Raw genomic sequence first — 21,882 nt, 5'->3', positions numbered from 1 at the left:
TTAGATATAACAATTGCCAAAAGCTTAAAATCATATAGGGGTAATTTTCAGCTTTGAGGATAGAAAACGAGTTGGCCTGTTATGCATCCCGTCCAATTTTTTTTTTTTCATTCCATTGACTTTGATGGAAAGAGAAATCGAATGTGGTGTACATATAATGGTCGGCTGATCCTACCCTGCCAATTTTCCACCCTTGCTGAAAGTTACCCCCATTGTCTTTACTGGAGGGTTTTTAATGCCAATTTGTACTTTGTGAGCAACAGCATACAGATGAGGATCACTGTTGTTACTGGTCTTTTCAGGTCTCAGTAAAAATAGCCTTTGCACACAGTGCATTCTAGTACTGCTGATTGGATTCTCAATGGCCTTTCTGTCTGGTGGAATATGAAGTAGTATTGTAATGCAGGTTACCAGAAATTTGATTTGCTCAGCTGACTTTGTGTGTGAAAGCTCTTTGTTAAATGGAATATAGTATGTTCTTTCCAGGTGAGTGCAGTTTAATGGCCAGTTTGGGAGCAATTTTCACCCTGGATCAGCACTTCTATCATGTTTTGAATTCTGCAAAATATTTTGTAAAGTGTACTGTTTAAAAATAATTTTGAAATTTTAGGTTGGTCCTGCTGATTCGTGTTTGACAGCCAAAGAACCATACAGATGGTGTTTTTTTTTAGAAGTGGGATTATCAGTTCACAATGGCTTTTTTCTCTCTTTCCTCTTTCCCCCTTTTCCCCCCCCCCCCCCAGTTGAATTTTCCATATTTTAAGAGCTTCAAAAACCCCAGAAAAAGATGCGCTGAAGCTCTAGGGAAAACAAGCTGGGAAGGTTTCTGCAGTGTTGAGCAATGAAATTTAATCACAAATCAATGTATATTCTTTGACTTCGTGCAACAAAGAGACTAAAAATGCTACCTCTAAGTATGTGATCTAAAAGTGAAACCTGTCGATAGATATTTTAGAGTAGATTCCTGACTTGGGACTGGTCACAATTGCAAACAAATCCATTCTGAAGCCCTAAACTGTCCATCATTGTTAAACATGACTTGCAAATGGAGCTAGAACCATGGATGTTCACAGCACATATTTGGCCCCTTGTGTATGTGCTGGCTATGTGCTAAAACAATCCAAAACGACTCCCACTGTTCCAATGTCTCCATATCCCTGTGTCGTCCTCTGCATCAAATCTTCTTCCAACTTTCCATTCTTTTTTTAAGATGCAAATTTCTGGCTCAACCACTCCTTGTTAAAGCAGTCCATGTTCTAATAACTCCCTGAACAAGACATATCTCTTAACCTCCCTTATCACACTTAACAATTTTGAATTGATGACCCCCTCATTGTTTACCCCAATCGGAAAAATAGTCATTCACTATATCAAAACACTTTGTAATTAAAAAAAAAAAAAAAAAAACTTCAATGCAATGTTCTCTTGGCCTTCTGCTCCAGTGGAAATAGTCCTAGTATTGTCTCATAATTATTTTCCATCCCTGGCATCATCATAGTAAATCTATGCTGTACACAGTCTTTAATATGCTTTCCATAATTGGGCACCTTGAACTGTATACAATGCTCTAGCCAAATGATTGCCTATAGAACTTTATCATGTACTGTATACCTCTTTATGCAATCCAAAATGCGATTGGTCTTTATGTTTTAGTTAGCTGTATTTGCACTTTCACAAAATGCATACATAAAGGTGTAATAGCAGAGACTTGTTAAGCAGGAATGTAACCTAATATATTGGAAATCAAAATGGAGCTCTGCAAATTGTCATAGGAACAGCTCTTATTGTCTTCTTTTCCCCCCCCCCAAAAAAAAAAAATTTTGTTACAATTCTACAAGGGGTCATCAGTTTAAAGTTGTTCAGGTAGGAGAGCTTGGCAGACTAGTGGGCAGTATAGAGTTCTTAGAATACTCAAATGTGGTGCATACAATTATTTTTGTGTTGCAATGAAGCAATTACAGCTGAACAATTCTAAGACTTAATAGATGTTCTCTGCAGCTGTTTACTATGCATGTCGGCAGCAGTTCTATGCTGTCTCCATAACCTCATGCAAGTTCCTCAAAGCCCTGAGCATGCAGTTGCTTCATAAACCCTTGCACTTGGGCAGGTGGGTTTGAGTTCACTACATGGTGAGGTAGTAGGTCTTCAGTGTACATGGGTTCTAGTTGGATAGTTATGTAGTTGTCCACCAGTGTTACTCATTCAGCTGAGGGAGCAGTTAGGATATATGCGGAACAAGCAGGAAGTGTACTAAGCAAGCTAAGGTAAACATTAATGCATTTAATAAATAAAATTGGTTCCATTTCACCTACACTTTTTATATTGTGCAGCAAAGCTGGCCAAAAGTAAACAGACCACATGCAGTTCTTTGCAAAAGCATACTATTCCTTTCTATTGGTATATTTTGTGAAGTACAAGTTGCAGTGATGGTAGAAGGAAACCGTTCAGAACAGCTAATGAGAAAATGTACTTGCCTTGTCCTCAAATGTAACAAAATGATGCAATTGGTGACAAGAATCATAATTTCTAGAGAAATGCATGTCTTCAGCACTGACTGCCTTCTCAAACCTTTTTCTTAGATACATCTCTATTGGTCAGAAATTTAAGTTGCTTCTGGCCCACTGCTTATGACCATGTGACACTTTGAAATCATCCCATACATTAAGCAGAGCAACAGCTAGACTGACCTAGAGTATAATACTAACTGATTTGAACATGCATCAGTATAATGTTTAATTTCCCCACTAATAACCACTAAAAAAACTTACTTTTCATTCACGTTCATCTGTTGGTTGGGGAGGGGGTTGAACTAGTCAGAGCAGTACTAGATATAGACAAATAAGCAAATTAGCACTTTCTATTTAGATTTTTTTTTGCCAATTAGGGTAGAAATTTTGACCCCGAAGTTGTGCAATTTAAACTTAAAACTTGGTTAGCCAATAGTAAGTTTTTTTTTTTTGTTTCCTTTTTATCTGGTCAGTATTGCTATGCAGAGACCAATAAGTTACTGAAATTGAGTTTGTTGTATTTGCTGTTGAAGCTTAATTAAATTTTGAGTCATTAGATCCTCCAATTAATTATAGATGTGGGGTAAAGAAATGCTGTGATTTGGTTGGCTAAGGAGAATAATTCTCTGATCTGGTCACAGCGTCAGTTATGTGGATAGACTAGAGAATTGTTCTCTTCAGCAGAGAAGGTTAAGGGGAGATTTAATAGAAGTATTCAAAGTTATGAGGGGTTTTGATAGAATAGATGGAGAGAAACTGTTTCCACTCAATGTCAGTAACCAGAAGAGACAGATTTAAGATAATTAGCAAAAGAACCTGGGGGAGTTGAGTTTTTATGCAGCAAATTATGATCTGGAATGCACTGCCTGAAAGGGCGGGGAAGCAGATTCAATAGTAATTTTATTGGATATATACTTGAAAAGGGAAGAAATTGCAACACTATAGGCAATGCTCCCTGTAAATTTTTTGGGTCGTGTGGTCCCTTTAACAGGCTGCGCAGTCCATTCAAAATGCGCGGTTTTTCTATTTAAAAGCCAGTTCACTGGCTCCGCGGGACCTTCAGACAGCCGCGCAGCTTAAAGGGAACATTGGCTTTGGGGAAAGAACAGCGGAGTGGGACTAATTGGATAACTCTTTCAAAGAGCCAGCACAGGCATGATTGATACAAATGGCCTCCTGTGTTCTGTGATTGTGAAGAAGCTTGGCGCACCACCCAACACTACAGCTATGTATAATTAACACTTCGAACATGGCATTGATGGTGAATTCCAGTCCTCAACCCCAGGAACCTCCTGGTTCTCACCCAATGGTGGCAGCAAATCATACCAGGTCAGATGTTCACTGTTGCTTTTGAACGAGCTTTTATCAATTAAATTATAACAATTAATTAAATTCAGTTTGCTAATGAGGTGGCGCGATCTGCTGAATCCTAATTTTAAGTTTACATGGTGACAATGTTCGTTCTAGGAAATGCAGCTCCTCTTATTTCACTGATATTGATCACTCCCAGGTCACAGTGTGAGTAGACCACCCTCTTTCACCAATGTGACATGTTTTTCTCCACATTTCCCGCACTGATCATCCAGTGGCTTGAGTGAGAATCCCAGTTGGTGCTGAATTAGGGATGGTTTTGTGCTGTAGGGCCATTCCCACTAGGCACTAGATTAAATCATTTCACATGTGATCCTTACAGCCAGTAGACCAAGGTAAAAGTTTGACCAATATGTACCACCCAGTTTTCCTAAGAAATTTTAATGCATAATTTTATGAATATTTGTTTAGGATCACAAACTACAATTAAATCATCAATGATTGGAATATTCAGTAAAACCTCAAATGTGCTACAATGTTCCACTATACCTATCAAGTGAAAATGGAAAGAAACCATAGAATGGTTACATCACAGAAGGAGGCCATTCGGCTAGTCGAACTCGTGCCAGCTCTCTGCACGAGCACTTCAGCTAAGGAGAAGACGTGAAAAGTTGAGGGTGCGCCCCATCTCTGGACACCCCAGCATCCTCCATTGTATTTGTCTAGGTGTTCCCTGACCATGACGAGGTGTATCCTGCACAAGAAGTTTACACACCCCCCCTCCCACCCCACCCCAGCAATACATTGACCACACCAAATCTTAACCCTTTATTCCCTAGTCATTCTACCTCTGATCTGATGGGTGTTTTCTACTGTCCATGAACTACAAAATGCAATCTTTCCAGTTTTTGTTTTAAGGCTAAATTTCCTGATTGGCCATATGTAGGTAGTTCTCATGCAAGACTGAGTCTCTCTCTTTACTAACTGCAGTCCCAATAGTTCCTACATGAGTGCCATGAAGCTTTCTATTTTAGGATCAGTATTAATAATTACAGTTCTGTATGATTCTATAACCACAAGTAGAAATTTTCAGGCAATGCCACGATATAACAAGAATGCCTCCGAGTCAACAATGCAACACCTACATTTCAGTATAATAGAATCTGTGGAGGATTGTCAACAGAATCCACTTCATCCGTGCACTGCTTGATGCTGCGCGTATTAAACTGGGGATGTCCAACATGCCTGTAGGCCATGCCTAGCCCGTGATCTCCAGTTCCCTGGCCAGAGCTCCTGGTGGTTCCCTTTCCATCTTTTGTGACTGAAATAAAAAGACTGCAATCAGTAATCTGCTTTGGTCTTTCCGGCCCAGTATAAAGCTAAAACTCAAGTTTCTGGGAGGACTTGAATCTTGGTTTGCAAAGTTGGTATATTTGACCATGAAATGAGCTTCCGACCACATATCCACAGCGTAACAAAGACTGCCTACTTCCACCTCCATAACATCGCCCGTCTCCACCCTTGCCTCAACTCATCCACTGCTGAAACCCTCATCCATGCCTTCGTTACCTCCTAGACTAGACTATTCCAATGCATTCCTGGCTGGCCTCCCACATTCCACCCTTGAGGTCATCCAGAACTCGGCTGCTCGTGTCCTAACTCGCACCAAGTCCCTACGCCCATCTCCCCTGTGCTCGTTGACCTACATTGGCTCCCGGTTAAGCAGCACCTCGATTTCAAAATTCTCATCCTTGTTTTCAAATCCCTCCATGGCCTCGCCCCTTCCTATCTCTGTAATTTCCTTCAGCCCCCCCCCCACCGAGATATCTGCACTCCTCTAATTCTGCCCTCTTGAACATCCCTGATTATAATCGCTCAACCTTTGGTGGCTGTGCCTTCTGTTGCCTCGGCTCTAAGCTCTGGAATTCCCTGCCTAAACCTCTCCGCCTCGCTACCTCTCTTTCCTCTCTTAAGACGCTCCTTAAAACCTACCTCTTTGACCAAGCTTTTGGTCACCTGCCCTAATTTATCCTTATGCGGCTCGGTGTCAAATTTTTTGTCTTAAAATACTCCTGCAGCGCTATATAAATACAAGTTTTACTACGTTAAAGGCACTCTAAAATACAAGTTGTTGTGCATGTTGGGCTTGAAACTTGTGTATGGGGCTTGTATTTCTGTGATCATATGCAACCCACTCACTGATTGCGAAGTACACCTAGGCCCTTGATCCAAAAGGTTGGACGTGACTGCAGTAGACTGATTTCTTGACTAGCTTAATTGTCAATTCCAGCCCAAAATCCTTTTCCTGCAAGCTTTTGGCTCTGCTTGTTTCCCATCTTGAATCATATGGAATTTGCTCAGTGTCTAATTTGTTGGTTTTTTTGCTTGAATAGTTTAAGCTGCAAGTGATCCGAAGCCCATCAACCTGCAAGTGCTTCAACACTCGTGGGCTGCAAGAATTTGAAATTGCTTACAGGGCAGCTTACAGCAACAACAACTAGTATTTATATTGTGTCTTTAACACAGTAAAACGCCCCAAGGTGCTTCACAGGAGTGTAATAAGACACAAAATTGACACCGAGCCGCAGAAGAAATTATGGCAGATGAGCAAAAGCTTAGTCAAAGAGGTAGGTTTTAAGGAGCATCTTAAAGGAGGAAAGCAAGTTAGAGGGTTTAGGGAGTGAGTTCCGGAGCTTAGGGCCTAGGCAGCTGAAGGCATGGCCACTGATGATTGAGCGATTTTTATAATCGGGGTGCTCAAGAGGGTGGGCAGGATTTGAGGAGCGCAGATATTTCAGGGGTTGTGGGGCTGAAGGAGATTGGAGATGGGGAGGATTGAAGCCATCGAGAGATTTGAAAACCAGGATGAGAATTTGAAATCAAGGTATTGCTTAACCGGAAGCCAGTGTAGGTCAACGAGCATAGGGATGATGGGTGAACGGAACTTGGTGCGAGTTAGGACATGAGCAGCCGAGTTTTGGATGACAAGTTTACGTAGGGTAGAATGTGGGAGGCCAGCCCAGGAGTGTGTTGGAATAATCAAGTCCAGAAGTAACAAAGGCATGGATGAGGGTTTCAGCAACAGATGAGCTGAGGCTGGCAATGTTAGAGGTGGAAATAGGCAGTCTTAATTATGCCACCAATGTGTGGTCGGAAGCTAATTTCAGGGTCAAATATGACACCAAAGTTGCGAACAGCCTGGTTCAGCCTCAGACAGATGCTAGGGAGAGGGATGGAGTTGGCACCTAGGGACCGGAGTTTGTGGCGGTGCCTGAGACAGTGGCTTCGGTCTTCCCAATATTTAATTGGAGAAAATTTCTGCTCATCCAGTACTAAATGTCTGACCAGCATTGTGTCAATTTAGAGACTATGGAGGGGTCGCGAGGAGGGGTGCTGAGGTAGAGCTGGGTGTTGTCAGCATACAAGTGGAAACTGACGCTGTTTTTTCAGATGTTGCCAAGGGGCAGCATATAGATGAGAAATAGGAGGTGGCCAAGGATAGATCCTTGGGGGACTCCAGAGGTAACGATGCGGGAGTGGAAAGAGAAGCCATTGCAGGTGATTCTCTGGCTACGATTAGATAGATAAGAATGGAACCAGGCGCATGCAGCCCACCCAGCTGGACAATGGTGGAGAGACATTGGAGAATGGAGTAGTCAACCGTGTCAAAGGCTGCAGACAAGTCGAAGGACGAAGAGGGGTAGTTCACCTTTGTCACCGTCACAAAGGATGTCTTTTGTGACTTTGAGAGCCGTTTCAGTACTGGGGCAGGAACCAGATTGGAGGGATTTAAACATGGAGTTCCAGGAAAGATGGAAGCGACAACACGTTCAAGGACTTTGGCGAGGAAAGGGAGGTTGGAGATGGGGCGGTTGTTTGCAAGGACGGAGGGGTCAAGGAGTGGGTTTTGAGATGAAGGGTGATGACAGCAGATTTGAAGGAGAGGGGGACAGTACCTGAGGAGAGCAAACTGTTAACAATGTCGGCTAACATGGGAGCCAGAAAAGGAAGTTGGGTGGTCAGCAGTTTAGTGGGAATAGGGTCAAGGGAGCAGGAAGTGGGTTTCATGGACAGGATGAGCGGTCAAGAGGGGAGATCTGAGAGAAACTGAAGAAAGATGTGAGTTCAGGGCTAGGGCAGGGGTGAACCTTAGAGGAAGTTTGACCTGGTGGGCTAGAGGAAGGAAGGGAAGTGGCAGAGGCAGCTGATTAGATGGTCTCAATCTTTGAGACAAAGAAATCCATGAGCTCCTTGCATTTGTTGGTGAGTGTGGAGGAGAGGGGTTTAAGGTTAGCAGTAGAAAATAGTAGCTGGGAGTTACCTTTGCATTGCAGAATGATCCTGGAATAGTGAGCAGTTTTTGGCAGACAAGAGTAGGACCCGATAATGCTTTGTGGTCCAGCTAGATCTGGCGGTGAATGGCTAAACCAGTTGTTCGCCATATCCGTTCAAGTCTGCGTCCCTTGGACTTGAATGAGCAAAGATGTGGGCTGTACCAGGGGGAATGGCCAGGGTGAGAGAGTAATAGTTTTACTAGGGCATCAAAGGTGGTGGTGAGCAGATCAGTAGCTGTAGAAATGTAGTGGTGAATGGAGGGCCAAAGGCTGGACAGTTGGGATTTTGTGAGGGAGTTGGGAGAGTTTTTTCCAGGGGCGAACACACAAGGAAGTAGAGTTGGGTAGGGGGAGGGGGGTGTGGGTGGAAAGTGATACAAGGAAGTGGTCAGAGATGACCTTATTTTCGATTGACACGGTGGGAGTGGCGAGGCCACGCGATGGCAAAGTCAAGGGTGTGGCCATGAATATGGGTTGAGGAGTTCACATGGAGGGAGAGATTAAGGGAGGATAGGAGGGTAGTGAACTCGGGGGAGAGAGAGCATGATGAATTGAGATGGAGCTTGAAATGAGAGGATGAGAAGTTGCTTGCTGCTGAGGGAGGAAAGCATTGAGAATATCTCAGTGATAAAATTTTTATCGTACTCGGGTGGGAGGTAGAGAACGACAATTTTAAATGAGGTGCGAGGGGTGGAATAAGGTAAGATGCTCAGGAGTAGGGGGACTGACCCAGGTGTGATTTGGTGATGAGCCACACCGCCACCACGGCGGTCTGGACGGGGCAAGTGGTGGAAGGTATAGCCAGGCGGGGAGACTTAATTTAAGGGTAAGGTGTCATCACCCCTTAGCCAAGCTTCTGTCAGCCATGATGTTGATGCGCTCATGGATGGCAAGGGCCTTGTTCGCAAGTGAACGGACATTCTGTAGCGAGATGCGGTGAGGGTCGGTGATGGCTGATCCAATGCCAGAGTCCACAGCGTCGGCGCTTGGTGGAGTGAGTTGGACGGGGAGGAGATTGGCAAGATTAGCCAGGCGCGCTGAACGGTTAGGTCGGTGAGAGTAGGATGGGACAGTTGGGGTTGCTACTCGTGAGGCTACAGCAACGAGTGCCACGGTGGGCCCTTTGGAGGATGCCAAGAGAAAGCACAGATTGAAGCTGTAGGCTTATCCAAGAGGGAGTCAAGCCTGGGACAGCGGCCAGAGTGCAGGAAGGTCAAAGAGTAATGAAGGGTTGGGGTAGGGATTTGGGAGGGCAGAGTATAGGAGCGATGAAGGGCGGCATGACAACAGGAGAGACGGGGAGGAATAGAGAGAACATAAAGGGGGAGAGAAAAGCGGAAATAGAAGTGAACAGTTCGGGTCTGGAGCAGCAGCCAAAATGCACACTCGAATGGACACTAAAACTCATGTTACATTGGCCTAGTTATGTAGCAATTATTGGATGCATATTTCCTGGTCGTAGCAGCGAATAGGTTGGTGACAATTGTAGGGAGTCCAGAGTTAAAGTCGGAGGTCCCGTGGAGGGAAAAAGTTGACATGGGTAGGATGGAGTTGGCATGGAGCATCGGCGAACTGTTGCCCAAGCTCGGAGAAAGGAGTAGCAGACAAGTGAAGTCCAGAATCAGTAATGAGAGTTGGTTGCGGTGCAGGAAGATGATGGCGAAGTTGGAGGACACCATAGATCAGAAGCAGCGGAGAAAATGTAAAACCACAAGCCAGAGACCAACAAAGCTGAAAAATAGGTCAGCGAGTCACCCAGATCAGCAGAGAAACAGCCACAGTGGGGAAGATTATTTTTTTAGCAGCAAATTTTTGACACAGCAAATGAGTCTTGCAGTGTAGTCCAGTGCAGAAGCATTGTCTTGATGTCCTGAAGTCCTGGAATTCAGAAACCAAATTTGAAAAGGAGAGCAGGGATGGGTACTCCAGGTTTAAAGCAGATAACTTGTTCGGGCTAAAATGCACTAACTGATGGAGCCAGGGGAACTTGGAACAGTGGAAACGAGAAGATTTAGGAAAGGAAAAGGCAAATGATGGCAGGAGATTCCCATGGATAGAGGTGAAGAGCTCCATGTGGAACTGCCAGCCTAGCGGCAGCCATTTTACAAATTATATTGCTGATTTATCCTTTTTGGAATAATTTGAAACCTCTCCCAGCTGATTCCTGCGTTCTCAGTTGTAGAAAGTTCTTGGGTCTGCAATATAAGCACTTCCACTTTTTAAAGTGTCTTCCCCAGTGTGAAAAGTCAGTCTTAAAGCAGCAAGAGAAGATATAGTGCGATATTCACTTAGAATTCATGCTTGTGGTAGGAGCACAAAGTTACATTGAGATGTGGCTTAAGGTACTACATCCCTCCAGCTTCAGCTGACCCATATCCTTTACCATAGGCCAGAAATATTGTGCCATGTATCAGATTGAACGCCCAGTCATCTGATTTTTGAATCTGGATCCAGTCCATTCCTCTTATCTTGCTGCCTTTTGGTTAACTTTAACCTAGGGGTTTGCCTGAAATGAAGTTTGGGAACAAATCTGATCTTTCTAAACCAATCTGTGTGCAGCTCCAAGGGAATCCTATTAAACATCGCTTTGTCTGATCATTATGTTCATCGTGTTATCTTTACTGGGTAATGGTGAGAGAAAGTTCTACTTCTCTGTCCTTCTTAATATCAACCAATAACTTAGCCTAATTACCATCTAATCATAGGATAATGATCTTCTTGGGCATAATCGTTCATTTAAGTGACCGGATGAGGTCATAATCCACAATTTCACTGTTACGTGCTTGCCACTTAACAAAAGAGCCTCTTGACTAACCTACCCTCTGTGTATTCTGAAATCCAACCATAAAACTGATAAACTCAGACGGAGCCTAATTGCTGTAGTGTTTAGAATGGATACCTTCATTCTAATTGTCATCTCTACATCCAAAGAGAGATCATGTTGAGTACTTAACAATCTGAAGATGTGCACATGTATTCCTCCAGTAAGGAATAATGGCTTTTTACAAATCCTACCTGATTGCTGTCTTAATATGTGGAATCATTGATTTCCGTATGCCGTTGGTACCTTCACTAATATTTTGCAGTTGCTGCTGAACAGCAATGCCAGGCTCATCTTGCTACTGTAGTAGGTGGCATTCTCCCCTTTGCCAACACTGAAATAAAACTACTGCATCTATTGAAGAACGGCATCCTGGTACTCTTGATTCAAAGGTTTTCAGTAATAATGGTTTAACTTGAGCAGGAATACGTTGTTGAATTCTCCTAGGGTACTTAAGGAAGTGGCCCTAGAAATAGTAGATGCATTGCTGGTCATCTTCCAAAATTCGATAGACTCTGGAACAGTACCCATGGATTGGCGGGTAGCTAATGTTACCCCACTGTTCAAAAAGGGTGGTAGAGAGAAAACGGGGAATTACAGACCGGTAAGCCTGACATCGGTAGTGGGGAAAATGCTAGAGTCCATTATAAAGGATGTAATAGCAGAACACTTGGGGGGGGGGGGGGGGAGAGAAGTGACTGGATCGGACAAAGTCAACACCGATTTGCAAAAGGTAAATCGTGCTTGACTAATCCACTGGAATTTTTTGAGGATGTAACTGGTAAAATAGATAAGGGAGAACCAGTGGATGTGGTGTATTTGGATTTTCAAAAGGCTTTCGATAAGGTCCCGCATAGAGATTAGTGTGTAAAATTAAGGCACATGGGATTGGGGGCAAGGTATTGACTTGGATAGAGAACTGGTTGGCAGACAGAAAGCAAAGAGTTGGAATAAACGAGTCTTTTTCCGAGTGGCAGGCAGTGACTAGTGGGGTACCGCAGGGATCGGTCCTTGGACCCCAGCTATTCACAATATGTATTAATGATCTGGACGAGGGAACTAGATGTAATATCTCCAAGTTTGCAGACGACACAAAGCTGGGTCGGTGTGTGTGCTGTGAGGAGGATACCAAGAAACTCCAGGATGATTTGGACAGGTTGGGTGATTGGGCAGAAGCATGGCAGATGCAATATAACGTGGATAAATGCGAGGTTATCCACTTTGATGTCAAAAACAGGAAGGCAGATTATTATCTGAATGGCAATAGATTGGGAGAAGGGGAAGTACAACGAGACCTGGGCGTCCTTGTGCACCAGTCGCTGGAAGTAAGCATGCAGGTGCAGCAGGTGGTTAAGAAGGCAAATGGTATGTTGGCCTTTGTAGCGAGAGGGTTTGAGTACAGGAACAAAGATGTCTTGCTGCAGTTGTACAGGGCCTTGGTGAGACCACATCTTGAGTATTGTGTGCAGTTTTGGTCGCTTTCTGAGGAAGGATGTTCTTGCCATGGAAGGAGTTCAGCGAAGATTCACCAGGCTGATACCTGGGATGGCAGGAATGACGTATGAGGAGAGATTGGGTCGATTGGGCTTGTACTCGCTGGAGTTTAGAAGAATGAGAGGATATCTCATTGAAACTTATAAAATTCTAACAGGACTAGACAGACTAGATGCTGGAAGGATGTTCACGATGGCCGGGGAGTCCAGAACCAGGGGTCACAGTCTAAGGATAAGGGGTAAGCCATTTAGGACAGAGATGAGGAATTTCTTCACCCAGAGAGTGGTGAACCTGTGGAATTCTCTGCCAAAGAAGGCAGTAGAGGCCAATTCATCATTAAATCTATTCAAGAAGGAGTTGGATATACTTAAGGCTAGGGGGATCAAGGGGTATGGGGAGAAAGCAGGGACAGGGTACTGAATTTGAACGATCAGCCATGATCTCATTGAATGGCGGAGCAGGCTCGAGGGGCCGAATGGCCTACTCCTGCTCCTATCTTCTATGTATCCTGTATCCATCCAAGTCTGGTGTCCTCTGTATCTCATATTGTCTGTTTCACTTTGGCTACTTCTATGGGTACTCCATTTGAACAAGTAGAGATTTGACTAACATTGGAATCTGCAAAAGAAAGACATAGGCTGGGGCTACCATCTGCGGTTTGACTAGTACAGAAATCTAGCATTCATGAAAATCCTGGCTAATTTTAATTGAGTCTAACTAGCTCCCTTTCCTGCTACTAATCACTGGATTTGCTACACCTGATTTTGTCTGCCGTGTAAAGTTTGGGTTGAACAGCAATCTGTTCTTTGTTCTCCATTGTGGTGACTTTTGGCCTCTGATCAAATGTAAGGCAAGTTCATACTTAATGACTTAACTTTTGGGTTATCACAAGATAGCTGTCAGTTCTTGGCAACAGGTCATGGTCAGAAAATAATGTAATCCCGTGGAGTGATGCTGCCTCCCATATATTTATCGGAGCCTATCTGTGCCAAATAAGTCAGGTCCTTCAATTCGGTCCTTGGTACGAAACCTATTGACATGAGATGCTATTTATTTAATATGCTTTTATTTTTACACTAAGTGAACGTACAGTATGACTAATCTAAACTCGCATACTACTTTGTGACTGGCCTCGAGCTTAAGGTGAGCAAAGTTTTGCTTACTGGGCCAGACTCCCTTCCAGACCTAACTGGACTGAGTGACCCCCAATATGATTTTATGCTGTACCTCCAATTTCTGCCCTATTCAGTGACTTGCCAGTACAGATTCTTGGCAGACACCCCTTTGTGCTAATCCAGTGCTAAAAGGAATGGAACAGCACCTCATCTTCCAATTAGGCACTTTACAGCTGTCCGGACTCGATATCGAGTTCAACAATTTCAGATCATAACCTCGGCCCCTATTATATTTTTATATATTTTTTATCCACACTTTTGGTTTGTGCCTTTTCCTTTTTCTCTCCCACATGGCAGCTGTCTCTCATTCTGCCAGCGTATTTCACACTTCATCTAGAGCCATCCTTTGTCTCTTTACCTGTCCTGTTACCATTTTGTCTCGCCTTGAATATCTCTGAATGTCTCCTCACCTCTCTCAGAACGTCCCTTTTGTTCTTTCATCCCCTCCCCCATTTCCCAGCTCCCAAACCTGCTTTTTAATCTGTTTTATTTCCTGCTTTTTTCTCTGTTCTGAAGAAGGGTTTCGACCTGAAACGTTAACTCTGTTTCTCTCTCCACGGATGTTGCCTGGCCTGCTGAGTTTTTCCAGCGTTTTCTGTTATTTTAGACTTCCAGCATCCGCAGTATTTTGCTATCCTAAAAGGAATGGATGTTCACTGGTTTGCCGTGGCTAACTTCCATTGTCTGAAGCCCTCTGGCTCAGACACTTCTGAATCCTACTAATTTACATTTCCTGACACATCTGCAAATTTAATTCCTTGAGCGCTACATTTAATTGCTCTTTTTTTTACCATAAATTGCATCAAAATCCTCCCATTGCAGCATTAATAGAATTCTCAAAATGTGACCATTAAATGCTAACTGCCTTTCAGAAATCTGGTGATCGGTCTTGTTTTTAACTTGTTTCTTCAAAGTGCTTAATAATCTTAGACTCTACAATACAATAGTGTACTAAGAACTGAAGTAAGACTACCTGGCCTATAATTTCCTGACTTAACCCTGCTTCCTTTTTAAGAATTGACTACATTTTTTTGTCTTGCACAGTTGTACTTTCCATACAGTTTTGGAAAATTATAGTTGAGCCTCTACGGTTTTATCCAAAGCTTCCCACAGAATCCTTTGTAAATCAGATTTGTGATTTATCCACCTTAAATTTGAGTGATTTCTTTTGTACTATTTCTTATTGAATCATAAACTTCAGTAACTCTTCCAACGCTGAGTTGCATGATTCTAATAACCACCTTTTGGTAACGGGCGCAAAGTATGTAGTGGGTATATCTGCTATTATCTTGCTCCATTCCAAGCATTCTTTATTGCTGTTTTTCTCTTGTTCTCAGTCTTTCTCATCTCTCTTTTGAAGTTTTTCTATATTGTCCTGGTTTCACTTTATATGCCCAGTAATGTGTTAAATTTGGAACACTCCTTCCATGGCCGTAATCCTCTTTATACCAGTTGAAAGTGTGGTTGGTCCTGTACGTTTGGGGGGTTTTGAGTGGGGTTTGAACCCTGCATCTTCTGATTCAGAGGCAGAAATGCTACCCCTAAGCTGAAGACTCACTCCACCCCCTTGATGTGAAATAATAAAGAATAACAAATGCATCTTGTTTTTTTTTGTAGGGTGACTTTTTACATACAGAATTTCAATTCTAAATCTTTAAGCAGTTTCAAAGTGTGACCAATAATAGTAACAGGATGTGTGGACCTACCTTTCTCTTGCATGCTGTCTGGCCTGTTGTTTCCAGCAACTTTTATTTTCCAGACAAATAAAATGCGCTAAGTGAAACTGAGTTCAAAAGCAGCAATAGATTTAGCTGGTAAACTGTCAGTTTGGCATCTCAGTTCTTAATGCTAAAGGTTGAGGGGAAACTTAAGAGATATTCAAAATTCAGGGGTTTTGATAGAAGAAGGAGGGCGAAACTATTTCCTCTGGCAAGTGGGTTTAAAATTGGCAAAAGAACTAGAGGGGAAATCAGGAGAAATTTTTTCAGAGGGTTGTTAAGATCTGGAATGCACTACCTAAAAGGGTGATGGATCAGATTTCATAGGAACTTTTAAAAGGCAATTGGACATTAATTTGCAGGGTTATAGGAACAAAAGCTAGGGTGTGGGACTGAATTGGACAGCTCTTTCAAAGAGCCAGCACAGGCACGATGGGGAATGGTCTGCTGCACTGTAAGATTCTTCTGCACTTCGATTCTATCTGTTTACAACATTTCCTGTTTGCTAATGTCTGGATGAGTCAGTTTTGCATTTGATATGCGGCTGGCTGTTTGGGCCGACACTGTTGAATGTTTTATCACGAGAATTTTTAGAATCCCTATTTACATTTGCCTTTTACTAAACTTTTTTCCCTCGTTTTTAAAAGGCAAGAGACTAGTAAATGTTGGTATTCCGAGGGATTTGGGTGTTCTTGTACACAAATCAGTTAACATGCAGGTACAGCAAGCAATTAGGAAAGCAAATGGTATGTTGGCCTTTATTGCAAGGGCAGTAGAGTATAAGAGTAAGGAAGTCTTGCTGCAATTACATTGGGCTTTGGTGAGATCATACCTGAAGTACTGTGTACAGTTTTGGTCTCCTTACCCAAGGAAGGATACAATTGCCTTGGAGGGAGTGCAGTGAAGGTTCACTAGATTGATTCCTGGGATGGGAGGGCTGTCCAATGAGGAGAGACTGAGTAGAATGGCTCCATATTCTCTGCAGTTTAGAAGAATGAGGTGATCTCATTGAAACATATAAAATTCTTAGTTTGACAAGGTAGATGCTGAGAGGTTATTTCTCCTGGTTGGCGAGTCTAGAACTAGGGGCCGTAGTCTCAGGATAAGGGTTCAGGCATTTAAACTGAGGGGAGAAATGTTTTCACTCAAAGGGTTGTGACTGTTTGGAATTCTCTACTCGAGAGGGCTGTGGCTGCTCAGTCGTTGCATATATTCAAGGCTGAGATCGATAGATTTTTGGACTCTAGGAGAATCGAGGGATATGGGGATCGGGCGAGAAAGTGGAATTGAGGTAGAAGATCAGCCATGATATTGAATGGCGGAACAAACTCGAGAGGGTGTATGACCTCCTCCTATTTCTTCCCTCTTCTTGCTCGCGTCTCCTTTGTCTCTATAACCCATGCAGTTACAGAATATGTGCCAAGAGTATTTTTCCCTTTTTCTTCTCCATTGCTGGCAACTAACACGAGGCAAATAACCACCTGTCCTATTTGCTGTCATTTCAGGAAAGATGGGATGTTGGAGATTAGTACATGTAGTCAATCTTCTGTGTTTATTCAGCAGAAAGTGACCTACTAAACAGCATTTATGCTAGTTAATCTATTTCTCACTTTTTAATGCTGTTGCCTTTTTAATGGAATTTTGTGACCAATGGTCTAGGGATTGATTACAGATCAGTGGTTTGCACTTACAACTGCTATAGAAAATTGTCTATGTAATAGCAGAAACATGGATCACTATTTCCTGTGTATTACACATGTTTAAAATTCTCTACTTTCAATGACAATGCTATTTTGTGTTGCATCTGAGATGTAGCAATTTTAAAAGGATTAAGATTTTTTGGGATATGGGGCAATATCACTTTTTACAAGATTTTGGAATAAGAAAAGGCCTCCAATCCAAAAACCCCACACCTCAATGTACAGTCTGTCCTATCGTAGTGTCTACCTTGGGTATTAAATGGTGGGTAACATTTCAATATAAATATCCTCTGAACTTCAGAAGGAATTGGACAAACTTCCAGAAATCATTTTTTTTCCATATTCAAATCCTGACTGGCTTCCCTTCACAGAACACACCAATTCCCTACTCTCATGCTCCAGCAGCACAGGAATTATTGTATCATGATGATTTTGATGATCTTGGTCCTTGTGGTGTTTATTTTCAAATGATCATCTCCCCTAGATCCTGTGCAATGGATTACCAGAAACTTTAAATGGAGATGCATTGAAATACTACATAAGCAAGAGCATCTAGCTCTATGCAACACCAGCTGTCTTCATGAAAGAACTAGGAGGCAAAAATTGTATTAAACATTTCCATGTATAGAAACAAAATGGAATATCTTGTAGTATACATGCACATATCTGGAATTCACAATAACACTGTTCTTCAGGGAAGAAGAAAAGCTTGCATTTATATAGCGGCTTTCACAAACGTAGGATGTCCCACAGCACTTTGCTGAAGTACTTTTGAAGTGTAGTCACTGTTGTAATGTAGGAAATGCGGTAGCCAATTTCCGCACAGCAAGCTCCTCCAAACAGAAATGTGATAATGGCCAGATCATTTATAAAAATAAAAATAAAATAAAAATTTAGGTGTTGATTGAGGAATAAATGTTGGCCAGGACACGGGAGAACTCCATTGCTCCTCTTCAAAGTAGTGCCATGAGATCTTTTGCATCCACCTGAGGGAAGTCGGAGCCTTGGAGCTGCCGTCTTTCGGATGAGACGTTAAATCCTCAGTACTGCACTGGAGTGTCGAGCCTAGATTTTGTGCTCAAGCCCCCGAGTTGAACTTGTGAATCAAGCCCCACCAACATTTCATCTATGTTGATGCTTCAGTGCAGGACTGAGGGAGTATTGCGTTTTCTGATGTTTCGTCTTCCCTTTTGCTGGCCATTCTTTCTGCCTACAGCTCAGTTGGAAGGACAATGGTGGGTAGATTTCACGGTTGTAGTGGGTATTCAAACATTTCATAGTCTTATCATTACACTACTGTGATCCTGCTTGTGTATTTTAAGAACATCTAATTTGTTGGTGCTGTGGGTGTATTAAAGTTTCCTGCAGATCAATATGCTTGTATAGTATGGTACTGTAATTGTATAAACCTGTACAGGAGAAATAGTTCCTTTGCATATATGTAGAATTCTTGCACCATTAATTATGGAATGAATATAAAGGTTTTTTTTAAATTGTTCCCTTAGGAGTTGAATGATTTGGCCCGTGATCCACCAGCACAGTGTTCAGCAGGTCCAGTTGGTGATGACAGTAAGTACATTTTGTAAGTTGGTTAATAAAACTCTTTAAACAAATCTTGATTCTCTTTACAGCAATGCTAATACATGACTAAGATTTTTAAAATTCTTTCTGCAGTGTTCCACTGGCAAGCCACAATAATGGGACCGGTAAGTAGATACTTCTACTGTTAACCATAAGGAATGAGGTGGGAACTTAGACAATACTTCTAACTCATTTCAAACTGTTTTGTTTTAACAGAATGACAGCCCCTATCAGGGTGGTGTATTTTTCTTGACCATTCACTTCCCCACAGATTATCCCTTTAAACCACCTAAGGCAAGTATACTTGTTTTGTTTGCATTAGATATCTTTAATTATGTGACTTTGGCTTTGTGTTGCGAGTAACTTATGTATATATCTTGCTAGGTTGCATTTACAACAAGAATCTATCATCCAAATATTAACAGTAATGGCAGCATCTGTCTTGATATTCTACGGTCGCAATGGTCCCCAGCATTAACTATTTCAAAAGGTATTTGGATTTTTTAGCTTTAAAAACTTGTACTAACCTTAAAATGAATGTTCTTCAAATCCTAACCTCCGCTTACAAGTAAACTGTTTAATATTATATGTAGCTATAAATACTGTGGCAAATCAAATAACATTCTGCTGTCTTAAATCCTAAATTCAGTTCATCGTAAAGCAGATAATTCCTGTTTGTTACAACAAATGCTTCCTCTGCCAGAGCTAATGAAACATTTCACAGAACAAAACTGTTATTTGAAGGAGTTTGTTGCTTTGCCCACATTTTAATACACAATTGCTTCCAAAAATCACAGCTTGAGAAATACTGCTTTAATCAATTTTTGGCTAATGGCTCATGAGGGAAACTTCTTGTGTAGCTGAATTAGAATAGAAATGTTTTGAGATTCAGCCAGTAGAGTTATTACTACAAGTTATATTGTGGACTCGACCAGTGGTGTATAAAATCAAGTCTCTAGGCCAAATCTGTCGCATGTTGTATTTTAAAAAAAATCAATACTGGTCAATAGTTAGTACTTGCCAAAAAACTTCAAATTAGCTTTAAATAAGAGTTGCTGTGTTCTTGTTCAGAAGTTAAATTGGCACTCTCTCAGGTAATGTATATTTGGCATGCTTTAAGGCAAAGGACATGGTCAATTGTTAAGCGATGTCAAGTTGTTTGAATTGGTACTCCAGAGCATTTTGTCATTACAGTACTTGCATTCCATCCCATTGTCAGCCAGAATTTTTTTGTTTAATCTAGAAATCTGCCATAAATGCACAACCTCTTGTGTAGTTATGGCTCTGAAGAAATGATGCTTTATACTAGGGTGATTTCTAAGATGAAAACTTAAGTACTAATGATGTGAGCAAGTCAAATTCTAGTACATGGGATTGAGATTTTTACTGGTGTTTTAGGGATCACGTTCCATCTTTTTTCCAATAAAAACGGGCTTGCTGATTAATACCGCACCAAAGATTACCTCTGTTGTTTACTTAGTTCATTGAGGAGTCCTGAAGCCACTTTTTTTGTGGCAGTCAGTGGAGCTGACTATACTGATGTGATTAAAGAGCAAGGAGTCTTGCCCATAGAAAGCCTCCCTTGCATCTGTTGACTATATATCTGTAGTACTTGCCTATGCATTTACCCTTGAATTTTCTTTACTGGGAGAAATTTTTGGTTAAGACAAACTGGAGCAGTGCAAGACCTGTAAAAAGGTCCTGAATTTATTGGTAGTGAATGTTGCATTTAAAGGTACTTTGCAAGTGTTTTTTTTTTTAAACTGTTGTACAGTTTCTTACCATAGACCATTGATTTATTTTGAGACAGAAATTGTATACACTTTTGGCTACCATAATAGGATTTCTTAGACTGCTGCACGGAACCTATTCTCTTGTACTTTTTTTTACAATTCTGTAACTCTTCAATCATTCACTTTATTTCGATATATCCCTTGTAACAGAATAGGGGCCTTTTGATTAGGGTAAGTTGTGCTGCTGCTGATTAAATTCTACATCTGTTAGAGCTTCCAATGTAAAAGATGAGGCTTAGTCATTTAACCACTAGTATGTGATTGAGAGGAAGTAAATGCTACACCAACTGCATCATGTATAGTCTGGTTGCTTGGAATTCTGGTTTAAAAAAAATTAGGCTTTTTTTAAATATTTGGGAGATCTCGTAATCCTTAAGAGCTACTGTTTAAATTATTGATGCAAATCACTTTTTTTAAATTGTAGCATATAGTTCCTGTTGCCTTTTACTTGTATTTCTGATGCCCCGAGTCCAGAATAATTCTTGCAGGTGAGTATTTGCTCCCTATAAACCAAAATATAACCATAAGCACACTATCTGGTATTAGTGTTGTCTGGGAGTTGAACAGAAACCTTTGTTGTATTTTGTTATATGGATATGAGTATGAGCGATTTGGAAAACTAGTAGAAGCCGCACTCTAACCATGACTTGGGTTATGCACTGCAGATCACCTTTTTTAAATAACAGAACAATAACCTATACAGCTTTCACTACTTTGCAAAATTCTACCTGCACCATCTCCATACAAAATAGTGACACTTGCTAATTCTTAGCAATATTGGACCTGGACCATCCATAACGCATGTTGCCAACTCTGGATGTATTCCTGGAGGTTCAATGACATGATCTCTCGCCTCCAAACACCAAGCCCAGAGATTTCAAAATCTCTTACTTTTCTAACAAAAAATGAACGTGTTCAAAGAAAGTGAATAAGGCACATTTTTAACACCATTATGATTTTTTTTCTCCCATGTTTGCAGCAGTGTCTAGAACATTAATCTTTAATTCCTGGAGACTCTAGGACAAACTGGAGGGTTGATGACCCTAAACATGAGATTTCATTGATTGCATGGAGTCTCCAGTTCCTATCTCAGTGGGCTCCAAAGCACTGAAGAATGTGCAGCTAGGCTGAGACATGCTTTGTGACACCCATTTGCAGTTTGACCAGTAGTAGAAGAAATTCAATATGTACCTTTTTTGAAAATCAAAGATGCTAATCATATGTAGAACTGAAAACCAAATGTCTGCAGTCACTAGATCTATACCCTGGCATGTTGACAGATTTCACCCAATGGGTGTTATATACAAATCATTTCTTACCTAGCTATAATCTCTATTTTGACTTGATTGACCACTTGCAGAGCAAGCAAGAAGTTAGCATGAAGTAAAAACAGAAAATGCTGGAAATACTAGTCGGGCAGCATCTGTGGAGAGAGAAACACAGTTAAC

At 41.6% G+C, this 21,882-nt stretch overlaps 1 protein-coding gene across 3 annotated transcripts in view; it reads left to right on the top strand.

Moving 5' to 3' along the window:
• Positions 1-21,882, top strand: part of ube2d2 (ubiquitin-conjugating enzyme E2D 2 (UBC4/5 homolog, yeast)) — a 47,481-nt gene that overhangs the window by 6,338 nt on the left and 19,261 nt on the right. The window contains exons 2-5 of one of the 3 annotated variants that reach the window (XM_085995233.1): positions 18,566-18,629; positions 18,735-18,766; positions 18,858-18,935; positions 19,026-19,131. In XM_085995233.1, coding sequence (XP_085851359.1) covers positions 18,566-18,629; positions 18,735-18,766; positions 18,858-18,935; positions 19,026-19,131 — 280 coding nt within the window. Of the gene's footprint in view, positions 1-18,565; positions 18,643-18,712; positions 18,767-18,857; positions 18,936-19,025; positions 19,132-21,882 lie in introns of those variants that run through there. The other 2 variants (XM_085995234.1, XM_085995235.1) reach the window with 2 other exon arrangements.

The sequence above is a fragment of the Somniosus microcephalus genome, chromosome 8 (genome assembly GCF_052327205.1).
Source record: "Somniosus microcephalus isolate GS21.2 chromosome 8, FLI_Smic_1.0, whole genome shotgun sequence".
NCBI classification, from domain to species: Eukaryota; Metazoa; Chordata; class Chondrichthyes; order Squaliformes; family Somniosidae; genus Somniosus; species Somniosus microcephalus.
Note: the sequence above shows the minus strand (reverse complement) of the source record. Positions and strands in the feature narration are given on the sequence as shown.